The sequence below is a fragment of the Lonchura striata genome, chromosome 19 (genome assembly GCF_046129695.1).
Source record: "Lonchura striata isolate bLonStr1 chromosome 19, bLonStr1.mat, whole genome shotgun sequence".
In the NCBI taxonomy this organism is placed as follows: domain Eukaryota; kingdom Metazoa; phylum Chordata; class Aves; order Passeriformes; family Estrildidae; genus Lonchura; species Lonchura striata.
The window spans coordinates 9520247-9546491 of record NC_134621.1 but is presented as its reverse complement, the minus strand read 5'-3'; the positions used below and the strand labels follow the sequence as shown (position 1 = coordinate 9546491).

At 52.2% G+C, this 26245-nt stretch overlaps 1 protein-coding gene across 1 annotated transcript; it reads left to right on the top strand.

Moving 5' to 3' along the window:
* The first annotated feature begins 6357 nt into the window (after positions 1–6357).
* WIPI1 (WD repeat domain, phosphoinositide interacting 1) lies at positions 6358–26192 on the top strand. The gene is made up of 13 exons (XM_021536978.3): positions 6358–6463; positions 8108–8190; positions 9463–9632; positions 13108–13204; positions 16407–16504; positions 17545–17637; positions 17883–17953; positions 18624–18731; positions 19094–19258; positions 19391–19498; positions 20906–21027; positions 21693–21793; positions 25658–26192. The coding sequence occupies exons 1-13, from the start codon at positions 6402–6404 to the stop codon at positions 25703–25705; spliced, it is 1326 nt and encodes a 441-aa protein (XP_021392653.1). The 5' UTR covers positions 6358–6401; the 3' UTR covers positions 25706–26192.
* The last annotated feature ends 53 nt before the right edge of the window (positions 26193–26245 follow it).

The window sequence follows — 26245 nt, the reverse complement described above, 5'->3', positions numbered from 1 at the left end:
ACATTGATAATGGTGCTCTTCCTGCCACCCAGCCAGGCTGAACTTGAACTCAGTGTTCTTTTTTCTAGCCTAGGGAATTCTGTCCTAGATCACATTAGCCTCCATCTCAACAGCAGGGCAAGAAATCTTGAAGCAGCCTCCTGACAATATTTATTGGGAACTCCTTGTTCAGGGGTCTCTGCATTCCAAGGACTCTCCCTCTCCTCAGCTCCAGATGAGGACCGGCATTAATGCAGTGGCAACAGTTCCAGGTCAGGGTTAGGCTGTCCCACAAGACATGGGAGATAAAAAACAGCACCTGAAGTGGGGCAAAAAAAGCTGCTGCAAGGCTCATGCCTCCAGAGAGAAGGAAGGAGATGGGAGAGCAGCAGGTCTGTGCCTCCCGCAGTTTGGATCTGAGCAGGCTTTGTCCTGCATCATTAACTTCATACAACCTCTGGGCAGCCTCAGCAGTTCATGAACTACCCAAGCATCTGCAAATGTGATTCTTCACTTTGAGATCTCTCTGACACAAACCAAATTAAAGAGCATTGAGATAGTGTGCAGCTACTGATGACTTCTTTTCCGAGAATGCCTGTGAAATACTCCCAGTGTTTCTTTTGTAACAGAATGTAAATACCCCCACTGAAAAGAATCCTCAGTTCTGCTTTTAACACAGTCTGGGGAGAGCTCCCTCTCTGAGTATCATCTGGGACAGAGTTCTGCAAAATAAATGCACACATAAAAGCATTCAAAACATTTGAATTTGCTTATGTGCTTTTCTCTGAAAGCAGGTGGCAAAGTAAACACATTGGTCAGATCCACTCTCCTTGGTCTGGACTGACATCCAAACAATGTCTGGACCAACATCTAACAAACTGGCTACAGAATCAAGCCATTTCTGAAGCAAGTTGCTGCCTCCCTCCCCCCAAGATAATAGAGCATTTTCCCAGATGGAAGGAACCCACTTGAAAAACAAAAGGTCTTTGAAATGTCAGCTCAGGCTTGCTTGGCCCGTGCTGTGTGCCCACAGGAAAACGATAGAGCCTTTTTTCATTCTCCAGCTGTAACACTTTCATCTGAAGCAGCACAGTGATTAAGAATTGCAGCTCTAGATTCCTGCTCTCCTACTGATTTCCAGCCTCACTCTACCTCCAGCACAATGAGGATAAAAGCACTCTCTGGGCTGAGCATGGATCCAAGCTCATGAGAGGTTTGCATGCTCCAGTAATGGGGATCAGTAATTGAACTGCTTGAACAAGCTCCAAGCCAGTCACAGGAGAGCTGATCCAGTGTGGCTGGCAAACTTGTCAGGACATGGCATCCACATGGATGGAGGCTCCCTTGGCTCTGTGGGCACCACAGTGCTGTGGGCAGTGTCAGTGCTGCCCTGCATTCTCTGTTTGAACTCTGCTATTAATACATTTATTACACCAACGTTTTGTGCCACTTCTCCTCCAAACCCCTCCTTGTCTCCTCTAGCATGGAAGAGGTAAAAGTCCCCAGGTGATAAATCTTCCGTGCTAAGAGCTTGGGCAGTGAGCCTGCCTCTCCCAAAGTTCTCCCTCCCAGCTGCTCCCTGCTCTGCTCACACCAGGCCGTGTGGGAACCCGACATTCCTCTGGCTGTCAGGACCTCCGTGTGTTCCCAGTCTCCCTCTCACAATGCAACTGTTCTGATCTCTCACGTCAGAACATTTTTTGATCTTTAGATAATTACAGAGGAATTACAGTTTGTGCTGTATCCAAGAGTTAAAGGGAAGGCAAAAGTTTCTCTCTCCCAGTTTTAACCCCTTTGCTCTCTGTACAGGTCTTATGATTCTCAGCTGAAAACACTCCAAGACTTTAAAGAGTCCAGTGTGCACCCCCAAGAGCCAGGAAGATGAGCCACCCTTGGCCTGTGTCCCTCCTGTGAGCAGTGTCAGGCCCGCAGGGAGGTAATCCATGACCAGGGCAAGTGTGATGTCCTAATGCTACTTAGGGAAATGAAGCATTTGCCAGAGCGAGGAGAGGACAAGATAAGGAGCATTAATCCAACTTACAAGGAAATGCAACATCCAGTTGTGAGCTCTCCCCTGACCTCATCAAGCACGTCTGCAAGGGCTGCTCCCAAGCACAGCTCCCTCCCTGGCAGGACCTGGGACAGGGTCAGCACCTAAACCAGAAAAGGAACAAGCACCAAAAGCAAAGCTCACAAAGCCTTGCTGACATCCAGACTGGCTGTGGAGTCTGCCATGACTGCTCCTGTTCTTCCTGGCTGATGCCAGTGCCAGCACAGGGCTCTCAGGGTCCCCATGAATCTGTCCCAATTTCTGTACCTTAAACAGGGGGCAAAGAATTCCCTGTGCACATAGCACACACACCTCCCCTGTGTCCCCCTTCCTCTCCCCACTCCACGTTAGAACCTGTCCAGACAATTTAGCAAGACAAGCCAGTCTGCTGGTGACTCTCACAAATGTGTTCTGTCCATTGGTTTTTACTTTCCTACAATTTTATATTTCATACAGGATTTATTCACAATATAAAAAGAAAAAAAGGCTTTGAAGTGATGCATCTTGTGATCAAAATTCTTCCAAACTCAAAATGGCCTTTGACAACCAATCCAGCTCTCTGCTTTCTTCTCACCATTCCATTGCATAAGGGGAAAAATCTCCTTATCTGCCCTGACAGAAACAAGTAAACGCATCAAACACGAGGAGAGTGCAGTGTAAACTCCACTTTCCCTTCTCTAGCATTCCATTAGCAGGGCTGCTCAACTCTCTGATGTCAGTGCTTCTTCCTGCAGTGGATGTGCAGGGAACCCATTGGATAATCCAAGGAGCAGGATTTAACAAACCCAGTGTAACCCACTGGATAATCCAAGGAGCAGGATTTAACAAACCCAGTGTAACCCACTGGATAATCCAAGGAGCAGGATTTAACAAACCCAGTGTAACCCACTGGATAATCCAAGGAGCAGGATTTAACAAACCCAGTGTAACCCACTGGATAATCCAAGGAGCAGGATTTAACAAACCCAGTGTAACCCACTGGATAATCCAAGGAGCAGGATTTAACAAACCCAGTGTAACCCACTGGATAATCCAAGGAGCAGGATTTAACAAACCCAGTGTAACCCACTGGATAATCCAAGGAGCAGGATTTCTCGAGCCCGGTGTGGAGGCACTGCCGTGTGCGATGCGATGCTGGCCCGGCGGTGTGCAGCCTGCTCGGGGCACCAGATGGCAGCATTTATTGCCTGTCTGAAATCCTAAACCAGCCGCCACTCGCACTTCAGCGCTCGACACTTGGTGTATTCGAGCTCCTAAAGGTCGGGATGCAGCTTCTTCTTTCTCCTCCACCTGCTCGATACACTCAGGAAGGGTAACAAAAAAGAGCAAAGCAATGTCTGTGCCATCTCTTCCTGCTCCTTCCACAGGAAAAAGTGGTTTCCTTGCTCTTGGAAACACTTGCTCTCCTTATTACACATTCACCTTTTGCCTGTTTATCCCCTACAAGGCTGTAGTCCCTAAACAGGCTTCTGGTTATCAGGAATTCCAGTGAAGGACATAAAGATATTTAACAGATTTAGCTCTGCCAAGACCTTTTTATTTTCCTGTAGGAGATTTAAAATACCAGACCTATCAGTGGGAGCAGGCTTTATCTGAGAGGGAAGAACTTAGCTGGAATTTAAACTCTGAGCCAGGGAAAAGCCTAAAAGCTCTCAAAACCCTTCCCATGTGGAATGGCAGCACACAGGATGCCATGGCTGGGAGAGGCCCTTCTGGGCACAGCACTGGTTTCCCAGCTTCTTCACCTCTGTTTCCTCTTTAAGGCTTCAGCACAAACACCCAGGGTGGAGATCACAAACCATCATCCCTCACACCATGTTTTCCACACTGGAAAACATTTAAGATCAAATGGTCACACTCTGGATTGGGTTTAGAGTAAATGACTGAGTTGAGGTTGTTACTGTCAATAGTCATTGCAGTCACAGGACTGTCAGGAAAGGGAGGCCAATTCCTGATATATTCTTCCCAGCAAACACATGCATCAGCACAAGGACTGTCCTTCTAGTGGCTGGCAGGGCTCTCTGCTGGCCATGCCAGATCATTTTCCCCAGGTGTGACATATATTCAGATCCCAAGAAATGTCTTGGGATTTAACTACTTACCCTAATTACCACTTCCTTGCAAAGCTGTATTCCTGAAAAATCACTTCAGCTATTTCTTTATGTTTGAGGCACCTGAGACACTTCATCTCTTTGCCAGAAATGATGCCTTGTGAAGGCTGACCTAGAACAGAGGCTGGGCAGAGTTAAAGTAGGGATTTATTCAAAGGATCTCCTCCATGGATCCACCTTGGGCAGCACCAGAGCCCAGCCAGGGCTGCACCCAAATGACCCAAAATGGTCCCAAAATGCACGAGCGCTCCCGGGGCTCTCCCTGGGATCAGTTCTGCTCCATTGGCACCTTGGAGTTCATTGTCCCATTCCAGCTCCAGCCCAGGCAGTCCCATCCTGCTTGTTTTTCTCTCTCCAGCCCACGCTGTTTGTGCTCCTGGGCTGAGGTTTGGATCATTTGTCCTTGGTGCCCAGCTGGAGCAGGAATTGTTTTGTGTCCCTGCTCTGTGCAGAGAGCTCAGCATCCCCTCATGTGGAGCCCAGACCCACACACTGAAGCAGCACAGGATCTGAAAAATAGAAAAGCCAAAACCTGAGGCATCAGACTTACAGTTCCACCCAGAGCACCCCAGCTTCTATTTCACACCCAGCACCCAACTGCTCCAATGTTCCAGGGCACAGATGCTGAGATTTCCAAGGGTTTCACCAGCACACAGCAGCTTTTCCAGCCCTAGGGGCAGTTTGCCCTGACCTCACATCCATCGTGGTGACACGGCTGTACCCAACCTGCTCCAAAGGCCACCCACACCTTCCATGCTGCAGCAGAGGACAAGAACTCCCTGTTTCTCCCAGCTCTGCTGATCAAACAGCCATTGCAGGCAGTGAGCTAAAAGGAGGATTGACCAACATGGTTGCATCAGTCAAACTGCAAAAATAAGTGTGTTACCCAAGTCTTGGGTGCTTTATCAAAGTTTCATTTTAAAACCATGGTGATTGCCCAAGCAGCAAACATCCAGCTGTTGCTGTTGCTCAGAAACTGTTGTTTTTTGTTGTTTTTTGGGTTTTTTTTTTGAAACACAAGGCAACGACTCCCTGGCTTTGTTTGTTGGAGGGGTTTGTTTTCTTTTCAAATTTTTTCCTGCTCCACAACCCCACTTCCTGTCTGACATCCCTGTTTCAAAATCAAACTATGCTGATCCACAGGGACAATTTCAGGACATTCAAAAACAGAATTTTTATTTAATGTTTGGGTTTTATAAGAACTTCCCTCTAGGCCCCTTGGAAAATAAGATGTTTTCCCCTCAAACATGATGTCTTGAAAATTATTCCCTGCAGTGTCACTCATGTGCTTTGAGTCCTAGGGATGACCCACCATCCACTTCCCTCCAAAACTGTGTTTTGAAGATGTGTCTTTTCCTACTTCCTCCCCAAAATCAATCATCTTCACTGCTGCAGGCTTCCAGCTCCCTCACAGGGGCTGTGGGCACTCCAAGGGCCCCATGCAGCAGAGGGGGATTAATCCAGGCAGATATATGTGTCCACATGGAATCTGCCTCACGGAGATGCTATTCCATGTGGCTCTTTTTCCAAACGTCCTGTGGTGCACATCAAGCGATCTGGGCCCAATGACTTCAGCACTCACATGAGGATTACTCATCTAATTAGGGGGTTTGCAGGCTCTGCCCTGGCGTTTCTGTGCGCTGCTAATGTCGTCGCACTGACTCCTGGAATATTTGTCATTTAGTGACTGACTCGGAGGTTTGTTTTCCTTTGTGTTTTCCCCGGTAGATCTGACCCCCACGGCAGAAGCGTTGTTAAGCACAGGAGTGATGCACAAACGCTGTTAGCTTTAGGATGCCAACGCTGTAAAAAGACAAAAACAACTCTTCAAAGCGCTGTTTAGCCAAGGAAGTGCAGAGACAGACTGACTTGTTTTCCGGTCAGCGGTGTCACCACCACTTTTCCCCGCCCCATCCCCTCACCCACGCCTTCCCTAGGGCCACCGCGGACCCCTGGAGCAGCCCGTTGTCGCCGTGTCCCCCTCGCAGCAGCCGCGCTCCCCAACATCTGCCCGCGCCCGTCTGATGCAACCACAACATCACCACGTGGCCCCGCACAGCCCTTCCGCGCCGCCAGCCAATGGCAGGCGGTTCCGCCACTCCGGGGGGCGGGCCCGCCCCGCCCGCTCCTCACCCCATAGGTCGCTCCGCGCGTCCATCAGCGGCGCGCGAGCCAATGGGCGGCGGCACCGCCCGTGCGGCGGCGGAGCGGCGCCGGGGCGGGCGCGGGGGCCGCAGCGGCCGAGGCGCCGCGCCCGCTCCATGGAGGCCGCGGCCGAGGCGCCGGGGGCGCTCAGCTGCTTCTCCTACAACCAGGACTGCACGTAAGCGGCGCGGGGGCGGCCGGGCGGGGCGGGTCCGCACAGCGGTGGCCCGGGGCATCTCCCGCTCCCCTCACGCACGCACGGGCCGCGGTCGGGGGCTCCGGGCTGAGGGTGAGCACCCACGGCGCTGCGGGCGGGGCGGCGCTGGGGGCGATGGCCGGGCCGGGCGGTGCCTCCCCCGCAGCCCGGGAGGTGTCTGGGGGCCGCAGGGCAGCGGCGCTCCCCCCGGGCTTTGTGTGCGGGGCGCTCTGCGGCCGCCCGGGAGCTGGCGGCGTTGCCGGGGCCGCCAGCACCGCCCCGCCCGGATAAATGACAGCCGCGGCCTCGCTGCCCGCGCTGTACCTGCTCCCGGCAAAGAACCGTTCCCAGGCGGGACAGCAGAAACTGCCGGGGCAGCGAGCCGCACACGGATGTGGCGGCTTAGCCCGGAGCCAGGATCCGCCCGGGTCCTGGGGAACGAGATAAGAATCAGAGATAGCGGCCTCACTCACTCCTGGAAGTGCCCTTTCCTTTGCAGCTGTGCATTGGTGTGCCCGAACAAAGGGTGCTTTGAGGGATGTGGATGTGCAGCTGACGGGAACCTGCTGGTCACTGTCCCCAGGACAAACGCTGTGCATTGCTGTTATGGGCTGGCTGCTGGGTTAAGATCTAGGTCTCGCTGCTTACTCTACATCTGGAACTGGGCAGAGACAGCGCTTGGCAAGACTCTGCACGTTACCCTTAACAGTGGGAGCAGAGCTTCCCCAGCCCTGAGAAGTCACTGTCAGTGCAGGTGGATCAGCCCCTGGCTGAGGAAACAGCCCCTTGTGTGACCCACGGGTCCTGTCTGCATCCTCACAGGTAGATCTGTACCTGCTTGTTCCTCCAGCAGCCACAGGGCCCTAGGAGAGGATGAGTTTGCTCTCTCAGAGGGATACTTGCCTTCTGTAGGCTGCAGCAGCCTCAGATGGAGAACTGAATTCCTGAGTTTGTTACTCTGTGTTATTTAGTTTGGAAACTGAAGTTGTGCCTTCACTGACCACTGTGCCAGGAACTACTCATTTCCCCTATGTCAGGGTTTAACTCCAGCCAACTCCTCGCTCAGTGAGGTGGAAAGAGAACCAAAAGGGTGAAAATGAGAAAACTTACAGGCTGAGATAAAAACAGATTAATAATTAAAGCAAAATACACACACACAAGCAAAGCAGAATAAGGAATTAATTCCCCACTTCCCGTGGCAGGCAGGGCTCAGCCATCCCCAGGACAGCAGGAGGGCAAAGGCCATCACTCCAAATGTCCTCCCCTTCCTCCTCCTTCATCTCCTGAGCCTGACACTGGATGACCTGGGATGTCCCTGGGGTCACTTGGGGTCAGCTGTCCTGGCTGTGTCCCTTCCCAGCTCCTTGTGTCCCCCCAGCCTCCTCACTGGAGGGGTGAGGAGCAGAAAAAGCCTTGACTCTGCAAGCACAGCTCAACAATAGGAAAAAAAAACATCCCCAGGTTATCAACCCTGTGTTCAGCACAAAGCAAAAACACAGCCCTGTACAAGCTAATACAGCAAAAAATCCCCATCCCAGTCAAAACCAGTACACCATCCCTACAGGGACTCTTGCTGTCACGAGGGCTTCAGCTCTGAGCCAGCAGGTTTTTGCTTTGTCTTTGCAGCTCCCTGGCAATTGGAACCACAACTGGATACAGACTTTTCTCCTTAAGTTCTGTGGAGCAACTGGACCAGGTCCATGAAAGCAGTAAGTCTCCTGTTTCCTGGGGAGGATTATTGACCAGCAGCACCTTAAATTTCTGAGAGTCCTTCACCTTTGTTAGGGTCCAGTTCTTCTCCACTGCTGCCATCCTGACAGCAGCAGTTTGTGCTGCAGCCCAGCATTCAGAGGCAGTTTCCCACTGGAATGTTTCAGGTACATGAGTAGCAGCCCACATGCTTCCAGCACAGCTGCTGGAGAACTCCCAGGCATTTAATCCAGTGTGGTATTTACAAGCAAGATGTTTTTAACAGGTTTTCCATGTAGGGAAGGTCACTCCCAGCAGGCCTGCAGCTCTTAGCTGTGCTCACAGCAGCATGTAGCACACACTGCACAGCCCAAAACAAGCCAGAGCACAGAGCAGGGACTCCAGGCTGCTTCAGCTGAGCTGCACTGAAGATAACACTTCCCAGCTGGGTATGGTCATCACTGGATGTGTTCTCACTGGCTGCAGAAGGAGCCTCAACAATCAGACACAGCTGCCTCATCTGGAGCAGGGTCCAGGCTCCTTTCCCACAGTCAGGCAAAGGGAAACAGGTCCCTGCTGGTGACACACTCAGGGTGATGAGCTGAGGCACAACCAGCCCCACATTTCAGTTGTGAGGCAGCCTTTGATCCTCCAATACCCAAGTGAGCATCACTCAGGGCTGGACACAGTGGAAGCTGCAGTCCCTGGGGATTTAGGTGGAGGGCCACCAGCATCATTGCCTGGTGCTTTCTCCTCACAGCAGGAGCCATCCCAAAGACAGTCATTGCAAGACACAGCAGCCACAGTTTGCTTCCCCAGGGAGGCTGGGAGAAACCAGACACCACACAAAAGAAACACCAAGCCACAGCCAGCTCCTGCATCACCTCAGTAAGCCTCTCACACTTCCCCAGGAAACTCTCCTGACCAAAGGCAGGGAGCTCCTCCCTTTGTATCCCCTTCCCAAGACTCTAGTGCAGCTGGAGGGCCCGAGGATTAGCTTCAGCTGGGCTCTGCCCAGGAGAGAGAGGCACAGCAGCACTGTCAAGGTGAACTGGGTGTGTTCATCCAGTGGAGATGTTCTCTGGTGCTTCATTTCTGCCTTCAGGGGAAGATTCATTTACCATTTCCTGCTCCCACCTAATTGCTTTGTGCCAGGCATGAGAAAATGTTCACAAAAATGATGTTGGAACAGCTTAGCACAGATCCTCCCCACCCCATCCCCTCTTGAGCTGAGTCTTGTTGCTGCAGTCAAGCCAAGCTGAAGCTCTGCCTTGCTCTGCTTGTGTGCCCAGATGAAATCCCAGATGTTTACATCGTGGAGCGTCTGTTCTCCAGCAGCCTTGTGGTTGTGGTCAGCCATGCCAAGCCACAGCAAATGAATGTCTACCACTTCAAGAAAGGGACAGAGATCTGCAACTACAGCTATTCCAGTAAAATCCTGTCCATCCGGCTGAACCGGCAGGTGAGAGGGGTTAGCCAGAGTCATCCCACTCTGGCTCTTTGCTGCTTTTGCCTTTCCAGCTGGGAGCAGCCTGGGAGGTTTGCAGGGAGGCTGTGAGTGGGACTGGAGGGGTGAGTGCCTGTGCTGTCCTCCCAGCCCCACATGAGAGGCCTCTGACAGGAGCTCAGGGCTGTGATTTCAGCCACCACTGTTTCCCTCAGGAAAATGAAGACAAGGCCTTGTTTTGGTGGCAGTTACACAAAGGTTTTTTGTTATCTGCTTTCTTGCCTGTTCAGGACACAGCTCTGCCAAAAGAACACCTTTCCAGCTTCCTCCCTCCCTTGGATTCCACATCCTGACTTCAGGCCCACCTCTGCCATCTTGATTGGAAATAAGACCTTCAAAGTTGGTTGCAAAAAGTTCAGGAGTAACTTGAACTCTGTGGATAAGGCAAAAAGCTGCTTTCCAAGTACTGCTAGCAGCCTTGTTTAGGTTTTAAAGGTATAAAATCCACTCAGGCCACTTACAGTGAGGCTTTTAGAGTGCTATTCTCTGATGTGACACAGCCTCATACAGCCCTGAGCACTTTTGGAGGATTTGAAGTCATCTTTTCTTTTTGTCCATAATTATTTTCCAAGTATATGCCCTAAGAAGCAGAGGACGTTTTACAATGAAGAAATAAGCAGTCTGGGTAATTGTATATAATCAGCCTCTCCTCAGTTAGCAACAATGAGACCTGCAGTGAGTCTCTCTGGGCTGAGCTTCCAGGAAAGCTGTCTTTGACCAGGAGTTCCTGCTCTACAGTTAAATCTGTCCTAAATTGATTTTTTTCACTTAAGCTTACAGTGAAACTGGCAAAAGAGATATTCCCTTTGAATTGCAGATAGATGTGTGTGTGTGTAAAAATAAACTGGGAGGTTCTGCTGAGCAGCTCTAGGAGATTGGTGTGAATAAAATACATTCAGGCTACTCCCCATGTGCTGCCTGGAGGTGATGCACAGTCCCAGCCTTGCATCCACATTTCTTGGCTGCATTTTAAGCTGGGGTTCAAATCCTGGGCTGAGCTCATCCTCTGGCTGTGCCACAGACACACCTGGAAGGATTTGAAGATGCTACAGATGCTTAGAAACACAGAATCACAGAGTCATTTAGGTAGTAAGACCATCAAGTCCAACCATTCCCCAGCACTGCCAAGGCCACTGCTAAACCTGTTCCAAAGTGCCACATCCACACATTTTTTTTTAAATCCCTCCAGGGATGGTGACCCCACCACTGCCCTGAACAGCCTGTTCAATGCTTAATAACCCTTTTCACAAAGAACGTTTTCCTCAAGTCCCATCTAAACCTTCCCAATTTGGGTAGGTTGAAGAGAAGTCATTATTTCAGTGTACATTCAGGATTTAAACTGGTGTCCATCAGATTCTGCATGTGACACCTGAACTCTTGCCTGAGCTTCTGTAGGAAAGCTGCACTCCACTGGGAGTTCACAGAAGGACAAATCCCAGACAAGGCATTAACTCAGGGAAATGGTGACAAATTAACCAGGAGCAGGTCTCAAACAAAAGGTGCATGTTTCAATCTGTTCTCTCTGTGAAAAAGTCCTCATTGTGCAAACAAGCAAATCCCTCAGTTGTTGTGGGAATTCTTAGTTCCAAGGTCAGTGATAACTCTGAATGTAAATCCTGAGTTGTCTCAAAGTGGGAATCAGGCTGTGCTCTGGGACTGCTGGGAAACTCCTGGGTTTTCATTCACTGCTGAAACTCTGCTGAGCTCTTTGGAGAGGTTTGAGGTGTTTACCTAGCTGTGTCCAAACCCATTTCAGCCCCCAAATTCAGCTCAGCTATCTGACCTGATCCCTTCAAACTACAGAACGAGCTGGTGGGCAATAACATTTTGGACAATCAGCAGTGCCTTGACCCCATGTAGCAATCACAGCACCTTCTTTGAGGCTCTGTCTGTGTGCACAGTGAGGATAAACCCCATCCCAGTGACCCTCACATGGCCACAGGGCTGCATGGAGGCCAGGAGGGGTGAACCAGCCCTCTCCAGCTCCTGCTGAGTTTGTCCAGACCTCCTCTTCACATCCCAAATTTTCCTGGATTTTGTCCCTGTGGGTGCCAGCATCTCTGGCTGCTGCTCTGCCATCATGTGGAAGCCTCCCTTCACCTGGACATCAAGAACAGCCTGTTCTGGGAAAGCACATGGTGGCTTTGCCCAAATCAGCTGTATAAATATTCCTCTGCTTGCAAGTGGATGGCTCTTACTGTAGAAAAGGCAAAGTCTTCCTGGAAATGCAAAATGGCTGTGACACAGCCCCAGATGCTGTGGTTAGCAGGAATAGAAGTGGGAAAGAGTTTGATCTGAGAGTAATGGTGGAGCAAGGCAGAGATTTTTAATGTGGGTGTTTCAAGTTGGTGACTAAGCTCCACATTTAGATACTAAATAAGTGGCCTCATTTCTGAAGAGGTGGAGGCTTCCTGGACATGGATTTTGGTGCTCCAACTTCAGGATGGATGGGGTCTAGGCTTAGGCTTTTATTGGGATGTTTGTAGTGCTTCTGGACTCTTGGCACTTAGGGAGGTGAAGTTGTGCACTTGCTGGGCTTACAAAGCTCAGCCCTTCAACCAGACCCAAAGCCTGGTCCCAAAAAAAGCCTCTGTACAAAAAGTCTCCGTGGTGACACACAGAGATCTGGACCAAGCTGAGACACAAAGCTGAGTGGCCACAGAGATGCTGGCCCAGGGTTAAGGTTACAGCATCAGGCTTCCCTTTGCCTTTCTGCCTTGCCTCCCCCTGGCCTGGCAGCTCCTCGTGGCTGGCTGGATGTTCCTGGCAGGGTCAGCAGAAGGGGTACAAGCACCTGAACTTGGGAAATCCCAACCCCTCAGCCAAGATGGTGCAAGGGTGACTGTCCCTGAACAAATGTGTCTCAGCTCTGTATTTGGGCAGTTCTGAAGGGCACATGAAGCAGAGTCTTCCCTGCTGACACCAAATGGGAAAAGAAGCATTCATGTGCTGGACAGATGCATGAAGCTGAGCAGCAGTGGCAGACCCAGCACCTGCTTGTCTCCCAAATCAGGAAGCAGTCAGGGCAGAGGGCCTGTGGGGCCATCTGGAGGCACACGGACAAGCAGTCAGGTCTTTGTGATCAAAACGTAATTCGTTAAGAACTGCAGAGAAAAGTTGGGGGAGGGATAGATGGCAGTCAAGGTGTAACCCTGCTGGGTCTTCCTGTTCTTGGGGATGTGGAAGATGTAGAGGAGCAGAGAAGTCAGGTGTTTTGCCTTCTCTCTAAAGCAAGACTGGATGCAAAAGCTCTCAAAACAGGAGTTGTACAAACACAAATGTGAGAGGGGATGGAGAAGCAGAAGAGATTTCTGTTCCATTTCAGTGTGTGGGAAATTCCTGTTGAGTTTGTCTGACATCAAAAATTTGGGTTTGGGAAGTGTGGAGCACTGCTGGTGGGGTTCTGTGCATGTCTCCTGTGTCCTTGCAGAGGCTGGTGGTGTGCCTGGAAGAGTCCATTTACATCCATAACATCAAGGACATGAAACTTTTGAAGACTATTATGGATACACCCCCCAACACAACAGGTGAGCATGGGAGAGCTGTGTGAAAGGGAGCTTTGGAGAGCCACAGCATTGTTAGAATTTAAACCAGCCTGTGGCCTGTGCATCCTCATCCAGCACTGGGAAGTCAGAAATGCATGGAGGCAGTCAGGCAAGCTTGGGAGAATCAGAGATAAGCAGAGTTGGAAAGGACCTGCAGGGATCACTCAGTCCAACTCCTTGCCCTGCACAGCAGCATCCCAACTTCCCACCCTGTGCCCAGAGCATTGTCCAAACTCTCCTTGAGCTCTGTCAGGCCTGGTGCTGTCACCCAGCTCTGTCTGGAGCAAACCCCTGCTCTGTCCAGAGCAGATGCATCAAAGGAGAGCAGAGATGGGCAGGAGGGTCTGGCTTCCCCTTGGGGTGAGCTCCCAGAGTGATCCCTGGGCACAGAACACACAGCCAGGCACAGCACCAGTCCTGCCCAGGGAGTTCCCAGGAGCTGCCACCTGCTATTACTGCATGAGGGCTGCAAAGCTGAGGGGCAGGGCAGGTGGCTGCAGCACAGATCCTGTGTGTGTGGCACAGGGTGAATCCGGCTTTCCTGCTGCTGGGAGAGGCTATTTTTAGCAGCAGAGAGGGAAGCTTGGCTGTGTGCCCGTGGTGCTGTGCTGTCCTGCTCAGCTGCAGCATCCTTTCATGGCTGGGTGCTTGGGAAGTTGCTGATGTGCTCACGCTTGGCCTCGGGGCTTTCAAGGGATGCTCTGCCAGCAGCTCCCCTGACCTACTTCAGGTCTCACCAGATGGGCTGTCTGTGTGGATTAAACATGCTAAATGCTGCAAATATAATTAAAGTTTAAAACCTTCCTGAGAAGGCCCAGCAGCAGGATGGGCAGGGATACCCAAGCCTGGAGCTGTTCTGCAGAAAGGCTGGAGGATCAGGTCATGGTTTAAGAGCAGCAGGGCAGGACTGGGATGCTGCAGATCACAAGGTTCATATGGGCTTAGTGTTTTAAATCCCTTTTACTGCAGCAGCTGTCATTGAAATGAGCTGAGTGACAAGTGGAGTTGTCCTTGGCCACCTGCTTTGGTCCCAAGCTTGACCCCAAGGATGGTGTGTCCAGTAGGTCAGGGCAGTCCAGCCTTTGTGCAGCTTGTTTAGGAGTGGGAATCTGTGCTGGGGGGTTTAGGAGCACATGTAAAATGTGCCACCCCACCAAAGTGCGTGCCCTGGACACAGTGACAGCAGCACAGGCAGGACCAGGGTTTGCTGCAGCCACACTGGCCAGTGACAGTGAGATCTTGCCTGTTCCTGGCCCCCACCTGGCTCCTGATCCTCCTCTCCACGTAGGAGAGGAAAATGCCCACGGTGTCCAAGACAGTTGTTTTTCATGTGATTCAGATCAGTGGCAGGATTTGAACCAAGGACGTCACAGTGCTTGGGGTGACTTGTGTGCTGTGGGGGCACATCCTGGGAGTGACTGCAGCTTTGGAAACCACCTCATGTGGCTCCCCCCAAGCCCTGGGTGTGCCTGTACCTGCTGGCCTGAGGGCAAGGCCAGGTTTCCTGGACACAGTAGCGTTTTTCCACGCTGCCTGAGGAAGCCACCTGTGACGTGGCACCCCCAGAGATGCCATCTGAGCAGTGCCAGCCTGCCTGAGCCCACCACTGCAGGCACCAGCCCTCACCATGGCTAGGGGGCTGGTGATGAGGGGAGAGGAGCATCTTCAGAGGCTGCTCGTGGCCCTGTGGTCCTTGTTCTCTGTGTGTCCCTGGGGTCAGCCCAGTACACTCACAGCTGTGTTTTCCCCTGGCCTGGTTTTCCGGCTGCTGTGCCGGCCAGAGGAGCAGAGGGAGCGGGTGACTCACGCCGGCGCTCAGAGCTCGCTTTGTTCAGCTCCAGCCTTCCCTGATCTGTCTGAAAGGTCTGTGCTGATCCCCCCGTGCTGCCCGTGCCGGGGATCGCCATCCGGAGAGCGCAGGATGCTCATCGCAGCAGCAGTCCCTGGGCTATCTCTGCCTTCCTCCCGTCCCTCCCTCCTTAATTGCCTTTTAATTGCCCGCGCTGTGCTGCTGCCGTGCTCCTCGTGCCTCTCCCGGCGCGCCGCTCCTGGCGTGATGTGCAGCCTGTGGATGGATGGGGAGCGGATCCCTGGGGCCTCTGGCTGATCCTGCAGCTCCTGGCTCCGCTGCGGTCTCTTTGTTTGGTTATAAACAATGACCTAAAACGAGAGCTCCGGCCGATCCTTCCCCGCTGCTGCTGGGCGGGGGCCAGGGCCGTGTCCTGACACGGCACGGCACGGCACGTCCCGGCTACGTGCGGTGTGTGGCTGCCCCGCCGCCCCGCCGCCTTTAACCCCGCGGCTTCCTCCGCACGGGGGGCGAGGTGGGACCCCGCGGCGGGGCAGGAAGCTCAGGTCGTGCTGGAGCCTCGGCTCGGCTTTGGGAGGGCTGTGAGCACACGGATGTGGGGCAGGAAGCGAGCGAGGCACGTTTGGTGTGTGACAGGATTCACCGGGCTGCATCCTCAGCCAGCAGCGGCAGGAGAGGCAGGAAGAGATGCTCTTTTCCCGAGGTCACCTGGGGGACAAGTGCATGGATGTACACACACACACACGTATTCATCCGTCCCTGTCTCATCCTGTAATTCCTGCCCACTTTGAAAGGAGCATTTGGGAACCTTTGTGCTCATGTTGGCACAAAACCAGATGGCTCTTACAGGGAAGAATCCCCCCCATGCTTAAAATTTCGTTACGTTCAAGTTCCTTGTGGGCCGGAAACTCCCTGCACAGCTGGCGCATTTCCTTTGTCTTTCTCTGCTTCCCTTTTCCATTCAGAGCAGGAGGAAATGGCACTGCCCTCAGCCAGGCTGCAACAGAGCTGCACCCATGGGCCGCTCCTCTGAGCTTCCAGCCCGGCACCTACCCCCTGTGCACATCTGGACATGTCCAGATGTGGCTGAACAGGAATGCTGTCAGCCCTCAGACCCACATTCGCTGTTCCATGCTCCTATTCCTGCCTGCTCCAGGGAGATAATGCAGGGGGGAGCCCAGAGCGTGCCGAAAAGCCGGGTCTGTGCTCGCTGTGCTCGGGAGGGTGGCAGGGCACAGCCGCGGTTCTGACCCGTGCCAGCAGATGTCCCCACGGCCCCAGCGCCGCGCCGAGCAGCCCCAGAGGAGCCAGAGCCTGAACCCCGCTGTCCTCGCCCCACGCCCCGCCTCAGCCGTGTCCCTGTCCCCCTGCCAGGTCTGTGTGCTCTCTCCATCAACCACGCCAACTCCTACTTGGCTTATCCCGGCAGCGCGACCAGCGGAGAGATCGCGCTTTACGACGGAAATACTTTGGTAAGTGCGAGGCTCAGCCTTTGGATACCGGCAGGGGCTGAAAACAAACAGAGCCACAGCAAAGCCAACGGGGCCCTTGGGAAGGATGAATAAATACACTCCACCGAGCTGGAGTGCGAGGGAATTGCCTGGCAGGCACATCTGGACATACCCCCTCGCTCGGAGCAGACAGCTCTGAGAGCAGGACGTGCATCTCCCAGCACAGGGTATTCAGGGAAACGTGACCCACTGCCCTGCAGCCCGAGGGCACTGCCAGGCTGACACTGGGGTTGCTGTGGGAGGTCAGCAGTGGATCCCATGGGAATGATGTGGCCAGCACAGTTCAGGGGGGTTGGAGCTGCTCCAGCACAGGATCTGGAGCAGCTTTGCCACATCATGGGCTGGAGGGGATGCCTGACCCAAAGTCACAGAGAGAGCAAAGTGTCCAAAGTCCCCTTAGGAAATCTGGAAATCCCTGGCTGGATGCAGGGTCATGATTATCTGCTGTTTATGCCAGAGCTTTGAGTTACATAAGGCTGGTGGCTCTGTACATGCAGCCAGAGCTGAGGATCTGCAGCAGGGGAGGAGCAGAGCACAGGGAAAATGCTGCTGCTCCAAGAGGTGCTGCAAGGGCTGGGGCTCCCTGCAGGTACCGGGATGGTGTCACTGCAGCAGGACTTGCTGTGCAGCACAGGGAATTGCAGGGAAGCCAGCTGTCATCCCAGCAGGGAAGGGCCAGGCTTTGGAGAGGGTGCAGGCACAGTCCTGAACCCTGGAGAGGCAGGGAGCTGGGGTTCTCTGCCCCTGAGGTGAGTGTTCTGTAATCACAGGGGCCATAATAGCTGGGGAATGAACTGGAGGCAGGGCAGAGATAAACTGCTGGGGATGTTAAGGGATATCATCAGCACATGATGATCCCGTGAATCCATATCAGCAGGTGTGGATAGGGTGCAAGGCAGGAACACCGTGCCCTCACAGTCCAAGGAGCAGCGTGTCCCTTTGCCCACACAATCCAAGGAGCAGCGTGTCCCTTTGCACTCACGTTCCCTTGTGCCCTACAGAAGACAGCCTGCGCCATTCCTGCCCACGATGGGCCTCTGGCTGCTCTCGCCTTCAACTCCACCGGCTCCAAGTTGGCCAGTGCTTCTGAAAAAGTGAGTGAGTGTGCCTGCAAGTACCCTCCCTCTGCCCAGGGCTGCATTAGCACCCCTGAGCTGCCCCTTCTTACACACAGCCAGCACAGAAGGGCTGCTGGCTGCTCAGTGTATCGGATCAGATTGAGCCCAGCTGGCAAACAGGAGGAGCCTTTGCACATCCTGAGTTTCCTGGGTGTGTCAGGGAAAGGGCTCGGGCTCCTTGGCCTGCTCCTACGTGGTATTTCCATTTGCATTTTTTGCAGGGCACAGTCATTCGTGTATTTTCCATTCCTGGGGGGCAAAAACTCTATGAATTCCGGCGAGGGATGAAAAGGTCAGTTCATTCTTCTGGCAGTGACGAGTACACAGAGGGCTCCCAGAGCCAAAATGTAAACACAGGGACACAGGGCAACGTCAGATCCTGGTGGCTTTGGCATCTTTTGCAGAAGGAAAACAAGAGCAAACATATCAGCTGGAAATGTCACTGTACCAGGCTGTGCCCAGCTCATTGATTCCTTCCAGTGTGTCTCAGAATAGGGAACAGACGTGGAGTCACTCCATTTACTTTGTCCTTTCTTTTTTCTTATTTGAAGTTATGAAGTCCCCAAAATTGTCAGAGACCTCATTCTTTCTGAACCTGTGCAGGAGCTGCTGTTTGTATCCCACTGTTCAGAACTTTGGATATCCTCCCTGGTCTCTGCAGCACCAGAAGCTCCAGTGAGGCTGGCGCAGATGTTCCCTCCACAGGCAGCTCTGTGAGCAAGGACATTTCCACCTCTCTGGCTGTTTGTCACTAGCTTGAGGCTACCCCCAACCCTGCTGAGCAAAGGGATTAGGGAATGGCTCATCAGTGAGGCCATGGGCTCAGCAGCAGCTGTGCAGGGTGATCCTCACCATGGATGGGTCTCCTTCCTGCCCATCCACTCCTCTGTGAGCCAAACCCAGCATCTCCCCTTGAATGAATTGCTGTGGGGGTGACCAGTGCTGTCCTTGTTCGGCTCTAGGTATGTGAACATCAGCTCCCTGGTGTTCAGCATGGATTCCCAGTTCCTCTGTGCTTCCAGCAACACGGAGACCGTGCACATCTTCAAACTGGAGCATCTCACAGACAGGTGAGGGATTAGCCTGGCTTAACCTGCCTGCCCCAGGGCTGTCCCTGCTTCAGAGGTCTGTGTTTACACAGCTGCTCTCCATATCCTCACCATGTACTCTCCATGAGCAATTCCAGCTGCACAGTGTCTTGTGTCCTGAGGGACTCACTCTTTGGAAAAGCCACACACTGCACCCCTGCTGTCAGCCTCTCAGGGCTCTGTGGTTTTATTAGGTGCCACTGGCCCATCTTCTCCAGCCAGGCTGGTGCACAGTGTACAGGTGCTCCAGAAAACCCTTCAACCGCGTGAGATCAGGTCTGTTCCTGATATTTTGTCCTGCTGGTCATGGTAACCGCACTGACGCTGCTTTGTGACCCCCTCAGCCGGCCAGAGGAACCTCCAACCTGGAGTGGTTACATGGGAAAGATGTTCCAGGCTGCCACCAACTACCTCCCTGCCCAGGTGTCGGGCATGATGAGCCAGGACCGAGCCTTTGCCACTGTCCGGCTGAACATCTCTGGCCAGAGGAACATCTGTGCCCTGTCCACGTACGTACTGACCCTGCTGCCCCTGGGCCAGCCCAGCCTTGCCTCGCCCCCCTGCCTGCAGAGCACGTGCTGTGGGTGCTGCTGGGTCTCTGTGTGGGAGCTGTTTGGCCTCAGGATGCTTTTCCCCCCCAGGATTCAGAAGCTGCCTCGGCTGTTGGTGACGACGTCGGATGGACATCTCTACATCTATAACCTGGACCCGCAGGATGGAGGGGAGTGTGTCCTAATTAAAAATCACAGGTAACTCTGCCTCCTCTCACACCTCATACAGAGGCTGGTATTTTAAGAAATGAAGGGAAATCTCACCTGGCAGCACAAAATGAAAGGAAATTTCACCTGGCAGCTCCTACCTGGAGCTGTAGGAGCAAGAAAGTTAGAACTGAGTTTGGAAGTTAGAAACTGAGCAAGAAAGTTAGAAATTATTGGAGCTACCTGATCTGACAGATGTGCCTGGGAATTACATCAGCAGGCAGGGACACAGGGCTTTTTGCAGGAGAAACCTGAGACATCTCAGATGCCCTGGCAGCTGTGGGACATCCCAGCTTAGACTGGGCAGGCTGTGCTTTAGGAGATGCCCCAGCAGCAGAGCTCTGACCATCATGGTAGCAGGAGAGCAGAGCACCTTCAGCTTGGAGTGGGTGCTGGAGAGCTGGCTGGGGGTCGGATGGTGTGGAGTGACACTGTGAGCTTCTGTGAACAAAGCCCAGTGCCAAAGCAGAGGACTTTCTTCATGGAAGGGGTTGTTAAGCATTGGAAGGGGCTGCCCAGGGAGGTGGTGGGGTCATCATCCCTGGAGTGGTTCAAGGAATGATTGGATGTGGCCCTCAGTGCCCTGGTCTGGGTGACAGGCTGGTGGTGATCAGTCAAAGGTTGGGCTCGATGATCTCAGAGGTCTTTTCCAACTGAAATCATTCTGGGATTCTGTGCAAACAGAGCCTCCCCCCGCTGCTGGTCAGGCCATATGCAAATCCCATTAAGCACGTAACCCCCCCGCACACATCTGGGCTGCTTGGCTCCAGATGTGAAGCCTTTGGGGTGGGGTGAGATGTAACATGTGCTCCAGGCCGGGAGGTGGCTGCCAGCCAGGAAAGTGCCAGCAGCTTTTGGAAAAGCCACAAAACAAAAGCACTTCAAAGCTGCGCTGTCCAGCGCGCGCCGCCCGCAGCCCCCAGCCTTGTCATGTGGGCTCCTCTGAGCATCAGAGGGCTGAAAAGGGCCCTTGGGTCATGAGTTACATTACATCATATGATATCTCTGCTCAAACCCCATCCTAAACTAGCCAGGGCTGCTTTTCCCATCTAGTCTGCTCCTGTTGGAAGCCCTTCGGAGCCCCCTCTGTGATTAGAAACACTGTTTGCCTTTGTAACCTAAAGCTTTTGTGGTCAGTCTGTTCCCTTCTGTTCCCATGCCAGCATTGTCCTCCAGCCGAAGTGGTGCTTCCCCTATCTCCTTCTTCACCCCCTGCTTTCCTTGTGGAGCACAATGCTCCCCTGTCCACAGCACTGCTGGGGCTGCTGCATGCAGTGATGGGGATGGGTGATGTGCTTAGAGGAGATGTGGATGTATGGGCTTGTCTTAGCTGGAGCTGGGGAGGGACAGCCAGGATCAGAACTAACTCTTCTCCCCTCTCTTGTTCTGTACAATTAGTCTGCTTGGCTCAGGAAAGATGGAGGAGAACAAAGAAAACGACCTTCAGCCTCCAGTACCTCAATCTTATGCAGCAACTGTAGCCAGACAAAGTACAGTGCCTTCAACTTCGACCATGCCAGGTGAGCACCACACCTGCCCTTCCTCAGGCAGAAGCCACAAAACCACCTGGGGCAAAGTGGAAAGCGTCCCACATTCCAAGGGCTCATCCAGGATCACATGTGCACTGCACGCTGGGGCAGCAGGACTTTGGAGCTCACCTGGTTCATCCCCTGCCACAAAAACAGGGCATGAGTTTCCTGCTCTGCTTCCTGTGCCAGCTCTGCTCCCTGTGCCACAAGGCAGAGCAGGGACCACCCTTTGGGAGGCAGCAGCTGCTGCCAGGTGGTTTGCAGGAGTTGTAGCCATGGGTGTAGAAATCAGGGCTCTCTGTTTTTGTGGTGAGATTGCCACAGAGTCTCTGAAGCTGGTACACCTTGCACTATACTGCTGCAGAAAAGACTGGGTGTCTATCTTATTATATTCCCAAGTATAAGATCCAATGCAAATGCAGATCTCACTCTGAAATTGGTGCTTAGGTTCTTGGCAGGAGGAGGAAAGCTGCTGCCACGGGAGCTGGCCATGTAGTTCATCCATTGTCCATAGTATCCATGGAGCCACCTTCCTCTTCCTCAGTCCATGAAGCCAGAGGAAGCAGCTCAGTGCTGAAAAGGTGGTAGCAGTGTCTGCTGCTTGTTTGCAGCCCCCTCCCTTCCTGCAGTAACACTTGGTGTTTTCCCCTGGCCAGGTTACTCGGAGGACGGCGGAGCCCTGCGGGGGGAGGTTATCCCAGAGCACGAGTTTGCAACTGGACCAGTCTGTCTGGATGATGAGAATGAGTTTCCTCCTGTGAGCATTCAGGACCCCTAAACCTGCAGTGCAGCCCTCATGCTAAGAAGAGAAGTAGTAACCTCTCCCAGAAGAGATTCCATTGCCCCCTCCTTGTCCCAGCTCACTGTGAAGCCTAAAATAACTGAATGGGTTCTAGGGACAGTGCCAGGAAAATTACACCCCCACTAAGCAGGAGCTGGGAATGGGGCAAAAATTATCAAACCTAAGCAGAGATAGATCTGAACTAACCTGCTGAATGGTGTTCAGCCCAGACCTAACCTTTGTGCCTTCAGCAGATTTCTAATATTACCAGGCAGAGTTTTAATTGGAACAAGTTAGAAATAAAAACTTAATACCCCGTTGCATTTTCAGTCAGTTCATGGAATGCAACTGGAACATACCTGAACCTCACCAGTCTCTTCATTTCCAAGGTAACTGAGAAGGAAACTCCTTTTCCAAGTACGAAGATGAAAGGAATAGCAGAGTTTTAAACCATTTTATGATTTTTATGTGGCACTTTCTCAGTTACCGTTGGAAGGAGCTAGTGGATTTTTCAATCTAACTTCAGCTGGCAGTGTCTTTCTGGCTCCTTTTCCTATTCCATACTCATTAATTAAGTATCTAACCCCTAATTGGACAAGTGTTGGTGTGTGCTATGATCTGGTTGTAATCAGTAATGTCTTCATAGCAGTAATGCAGCAGAATACTGTAATGGATTTCAGGTTGCAGCCTTGGCAGGCTTTTGGAATTCCTTACTTCATTTTTACATATCCTGCTGTTGGAGTTTTGCCTGAAAAGGAGGAAGTACAAACCTTATCCCAGGATTCATTCCATGTGCTGAGCTGACCTCTGTGAGGCACCTTCCTCTGAGCTGAGGCAAAGTGTTAGATAAAAGGAGGCTGGCTCATGACTCCCTTTGAGCCAGCACCACCTAAACCCAGCTCAACTCACACAATCCTCAGATTATTTCTCTCCTTACCTGCAACACTCCCTGCTGCAAGCTGGGAGCAGGAATTTCCCACTTGACCAACTCCATTACTCAAGAAGGATATTTAAAATGTCTCCCTCGCTGTGCCCACAGAGAAGGTGATGGCCCAGACCCCTGGAAGGAGCAGCAGGGACAGAGAGAAATCCTTTGTTTCCTTCTGCTAAACCTGCTCTTGAACTCATGGTTTGGGGACAAGCAAATGCCAGCACGCAGGAATCACGCTGCTCCTGCATGAGGCTTCCTGCTGGGACTGTGCTGGATGAAAGCAGCCCCAAACCCCTGCTGTAGCACAGCAGGTGCTGTATGAAATGAACTTTGATCCCTCCAAATCCTGTCATTAACCTGACAGAGCAGTGACATGTGTATTGTTAGGGAGGAGGTGGTGTGGGAAGGAAAGGTGCTTTCCAAAAATACTCCCTGATAACGGTGCCTGAGCAAATAGAGCTTCCAGATAAAGCCCCCTGCTCTTGGGGTTGGGGCTTGCCCTCGCAGTGGGAGCACTCAGGATGTTTGGATGCTCTGGATTTCACTGGACTTGGCTGTTTTCTCAGCACTTGAGATCTCCAGTCCCAGTGAAGGGGGTTTCAGGCATCGGTCACTCCTGTGCAGAGGAGAGGGGGAGAAAACCTGACCTTATCCAACAAAAATGTTTTGACAGCGTTCGGCTTTGCGGAAACATGGGAAGGGTTTTGTTTGTTTTCCAGTGTGCAACAAAAAGACTTTTCAAAACCTCAAAACTTGTGACAAAATGGAATATTCACCCGCAGCCCATGGTATGGCTTTGAACTCAGACATGGTTCTGGAGAAACAGCAGTGCTCAAACCCCACAGTTTCTCCCCATTTTGAAACCTCTTGTCTTCCCTTGACCTCAAGCAAGACTTCAGAGGCTCAGCTGTTAAAGACTGAGGAAAACCAGCTTCAGCCTGACATAAAATCTGTCAAACACTGCCTGTTCATTAAGTGGAAGGAGGGACAGATCAGAGAGGAGATGAGGAGCCCAAGGAGGACTCATAAAAAGTGGCCTCACAAGAGGGAACGTGGATGTTGTTGCTGCTGGTGCCAGGGTTGCAGAAGGAGGTTAAACCAGTTCAGTGACAATTCCTGCATGGATGGGGTGGATTAAGCACTCCCAAGTCACTGCTGGGCTTGGGCAGGAAGGACTCAGGTGTTACTGAGGGGGACAGGGGCTGAAGCCAAGGGTGCTGTGCTGGATGTGCAGGGAGGAGGCTGCACAGCCCTCACTCTGCAGGATCAAAAGATTTTACAGGGTGGGAAGAGCAAAGCCATCTCTGGCTACAAAACTGTGGCCATTTGGGCTGTTTTCTGCTCACCTGCCTGAGCAGCCACCCCTGGTCTGTGGTGTAGCAGGGAGTGAGGTTTCCAGTGGTGCAGGCAGCTGCTGGGGTGTGTTTTGGACCAGGCAGGGCTGTGAGGTTTGGCAAAATAAATCCTACAGGATTCTGTGTGCAGCTGGGGAGTCTGCCCAAAACTCCTGGGATTCAATAGGAAGGATAATTTCTTTCAGCAAATTGCTCAGTGCTTTCCAGGCACAGGTGATCCATCCTGCATTTGGCTGCAGGGCCTAGAGGTGAAGGTTTTATCAGGAGAGCCATTTCATTAAGTCAATTGTGACTACAATCAGCTCTTCAAAGGCAGCTTCCCCTCACTGATATTCCATCACTCAAAAACCATCTCCTTCCCATCGGTTTTGGCTGCTCCAAAACAGTTTGGGCAGTTTCCTGTGCTGCCAAGGATACTGCTGCCTGTTGGAGGGAAAAAATCCAGGGAGATCTACAACAGGGCAGAAATCTGTGCCCTATCACAGGGTCCACACACCCTTCTGCTGCTCCAGACCACAGGTCTGGATACAGCAAGACAGGCTGCAGATACATCTCTGCCTCTGTGGAAGCATTATTGGCCCAGATTCCTCCTGACTGTTTGCTGGGTGGTGTTTCCTTCATTCTGTTGCATGGATATGAACACTTAATTATTTTAAGTGATTCTTTTTTAACAGCTGGCTGGTAGCAGAGGAAAGGCCACAGATTTTCCACTGAGGCTCTACTTGTAGTTATGTGTCATGGGGGATGAGGGAGTTTGGCAGAACCTGGCTCCTGCCCTTATAGCTCAGCCTGGCATTTTGGGCAGCTGGGGCTTGCAGGATTAAACCCAGCTTATCAGTACATTATCAGAGTCCCTTGGGAATTGTGCCATCCAGTGTCAATGCTTGTGCCTGGAAACCTGGCCAGTGATGGTCCCGCAGCTCGTGGAGAGGCAGAGACCTCTGGAGCAGGAGCTGTGGGGTTCACATCCCTTCCAGGTCACAGCTGGCAAGGCTGGAGCTGGGACAGGGCTGTGCCAGGCTGCCCACAGGAGCAGGGACACATCTGACCCAGGATCTCTGTGGAGGAGTAGCTGATGGGAGGTGAATCAGGGTCCTGCTGCTGCTTTAGTCTTTCACTCAGAGGCTTTGCTGGTGTTTAGGCTGCGCTGTCCTTCCCCTAATCCTGGCTAATGTTGAACTCTGGGATCCATCCAGAGACCCCAGCATGAACCTTTCCCTCCAGCCACGCCAGAGCTGAGCTTTTGGGGAGCACTTAGTGAGGCAAATGCACTTCACCCCCAGGAACTGCACTCCCCAAAGCCTGGCTCTGCTCAGCCCAGAGCTAGCCAGAGGCCAGACCCACTCACCACTGATCCAGATGGTTCCTGTTCCCAGGACTGTAAATTTGGGGAGGGGGAGAGCAAATAAATAAACCTCTCACCAATCTGCCTTTGAATGGAAAGTAAAACACTGCGGGACATCCCTCCCCCTGTTCCTCCCATGTGCGTAAAACCAACTGGAAACACTCCCTGGTGCTGGGAAAAGTAAGGCCCTTCTGTTTTGATTTTGGTAGATAATCTTGTGCCGTGGAGGTCAGCCGGGCAAGGCGAAGAGGTCATGAGGAGAAGCAAAACACCCACGCTTAGGACAGCTGCTGGGAGGTGCTTTGGAAAAGCCAGGAGTTTCGAAGAACAGATCTGTGAGTCCCCGAGATGAGAAAAAAAATAGAAATTAAGGTGGGCCAGACTTCTTCCTCTGTGTAAGTGAAACCTGGCCCTGTTAGCCCCTGTTTTAATTTGTGTCTGGGTGGGGTGTCAATGTACTGTATGCACATGGCTCTATTTAACAAACTCTGTTAGAACCACAGTGTAAATGCTAATTTAATCAGATTTGTATGTAACCAGAATTTTATATACCCATTTGTCCCTTTTCTAATTTATGCTGTTTTATGTGTATAAATGTACTTATAGGAAGAGATATTAAACTTATGTCTTTGTACAGTATATACAGACTATTTTAACCCAGGCAAAGTATTTTTGCAGTGATATTAGAGAAGATGTCATTTGCTATGTTGAAAGACAGAATAAAGTCACAGTCTGTCCCTGGCAGCTCCTGCTGTTCTTTTTGGGGCCCTAAAGGTGTCAGTCTGGATTAAGTTTGG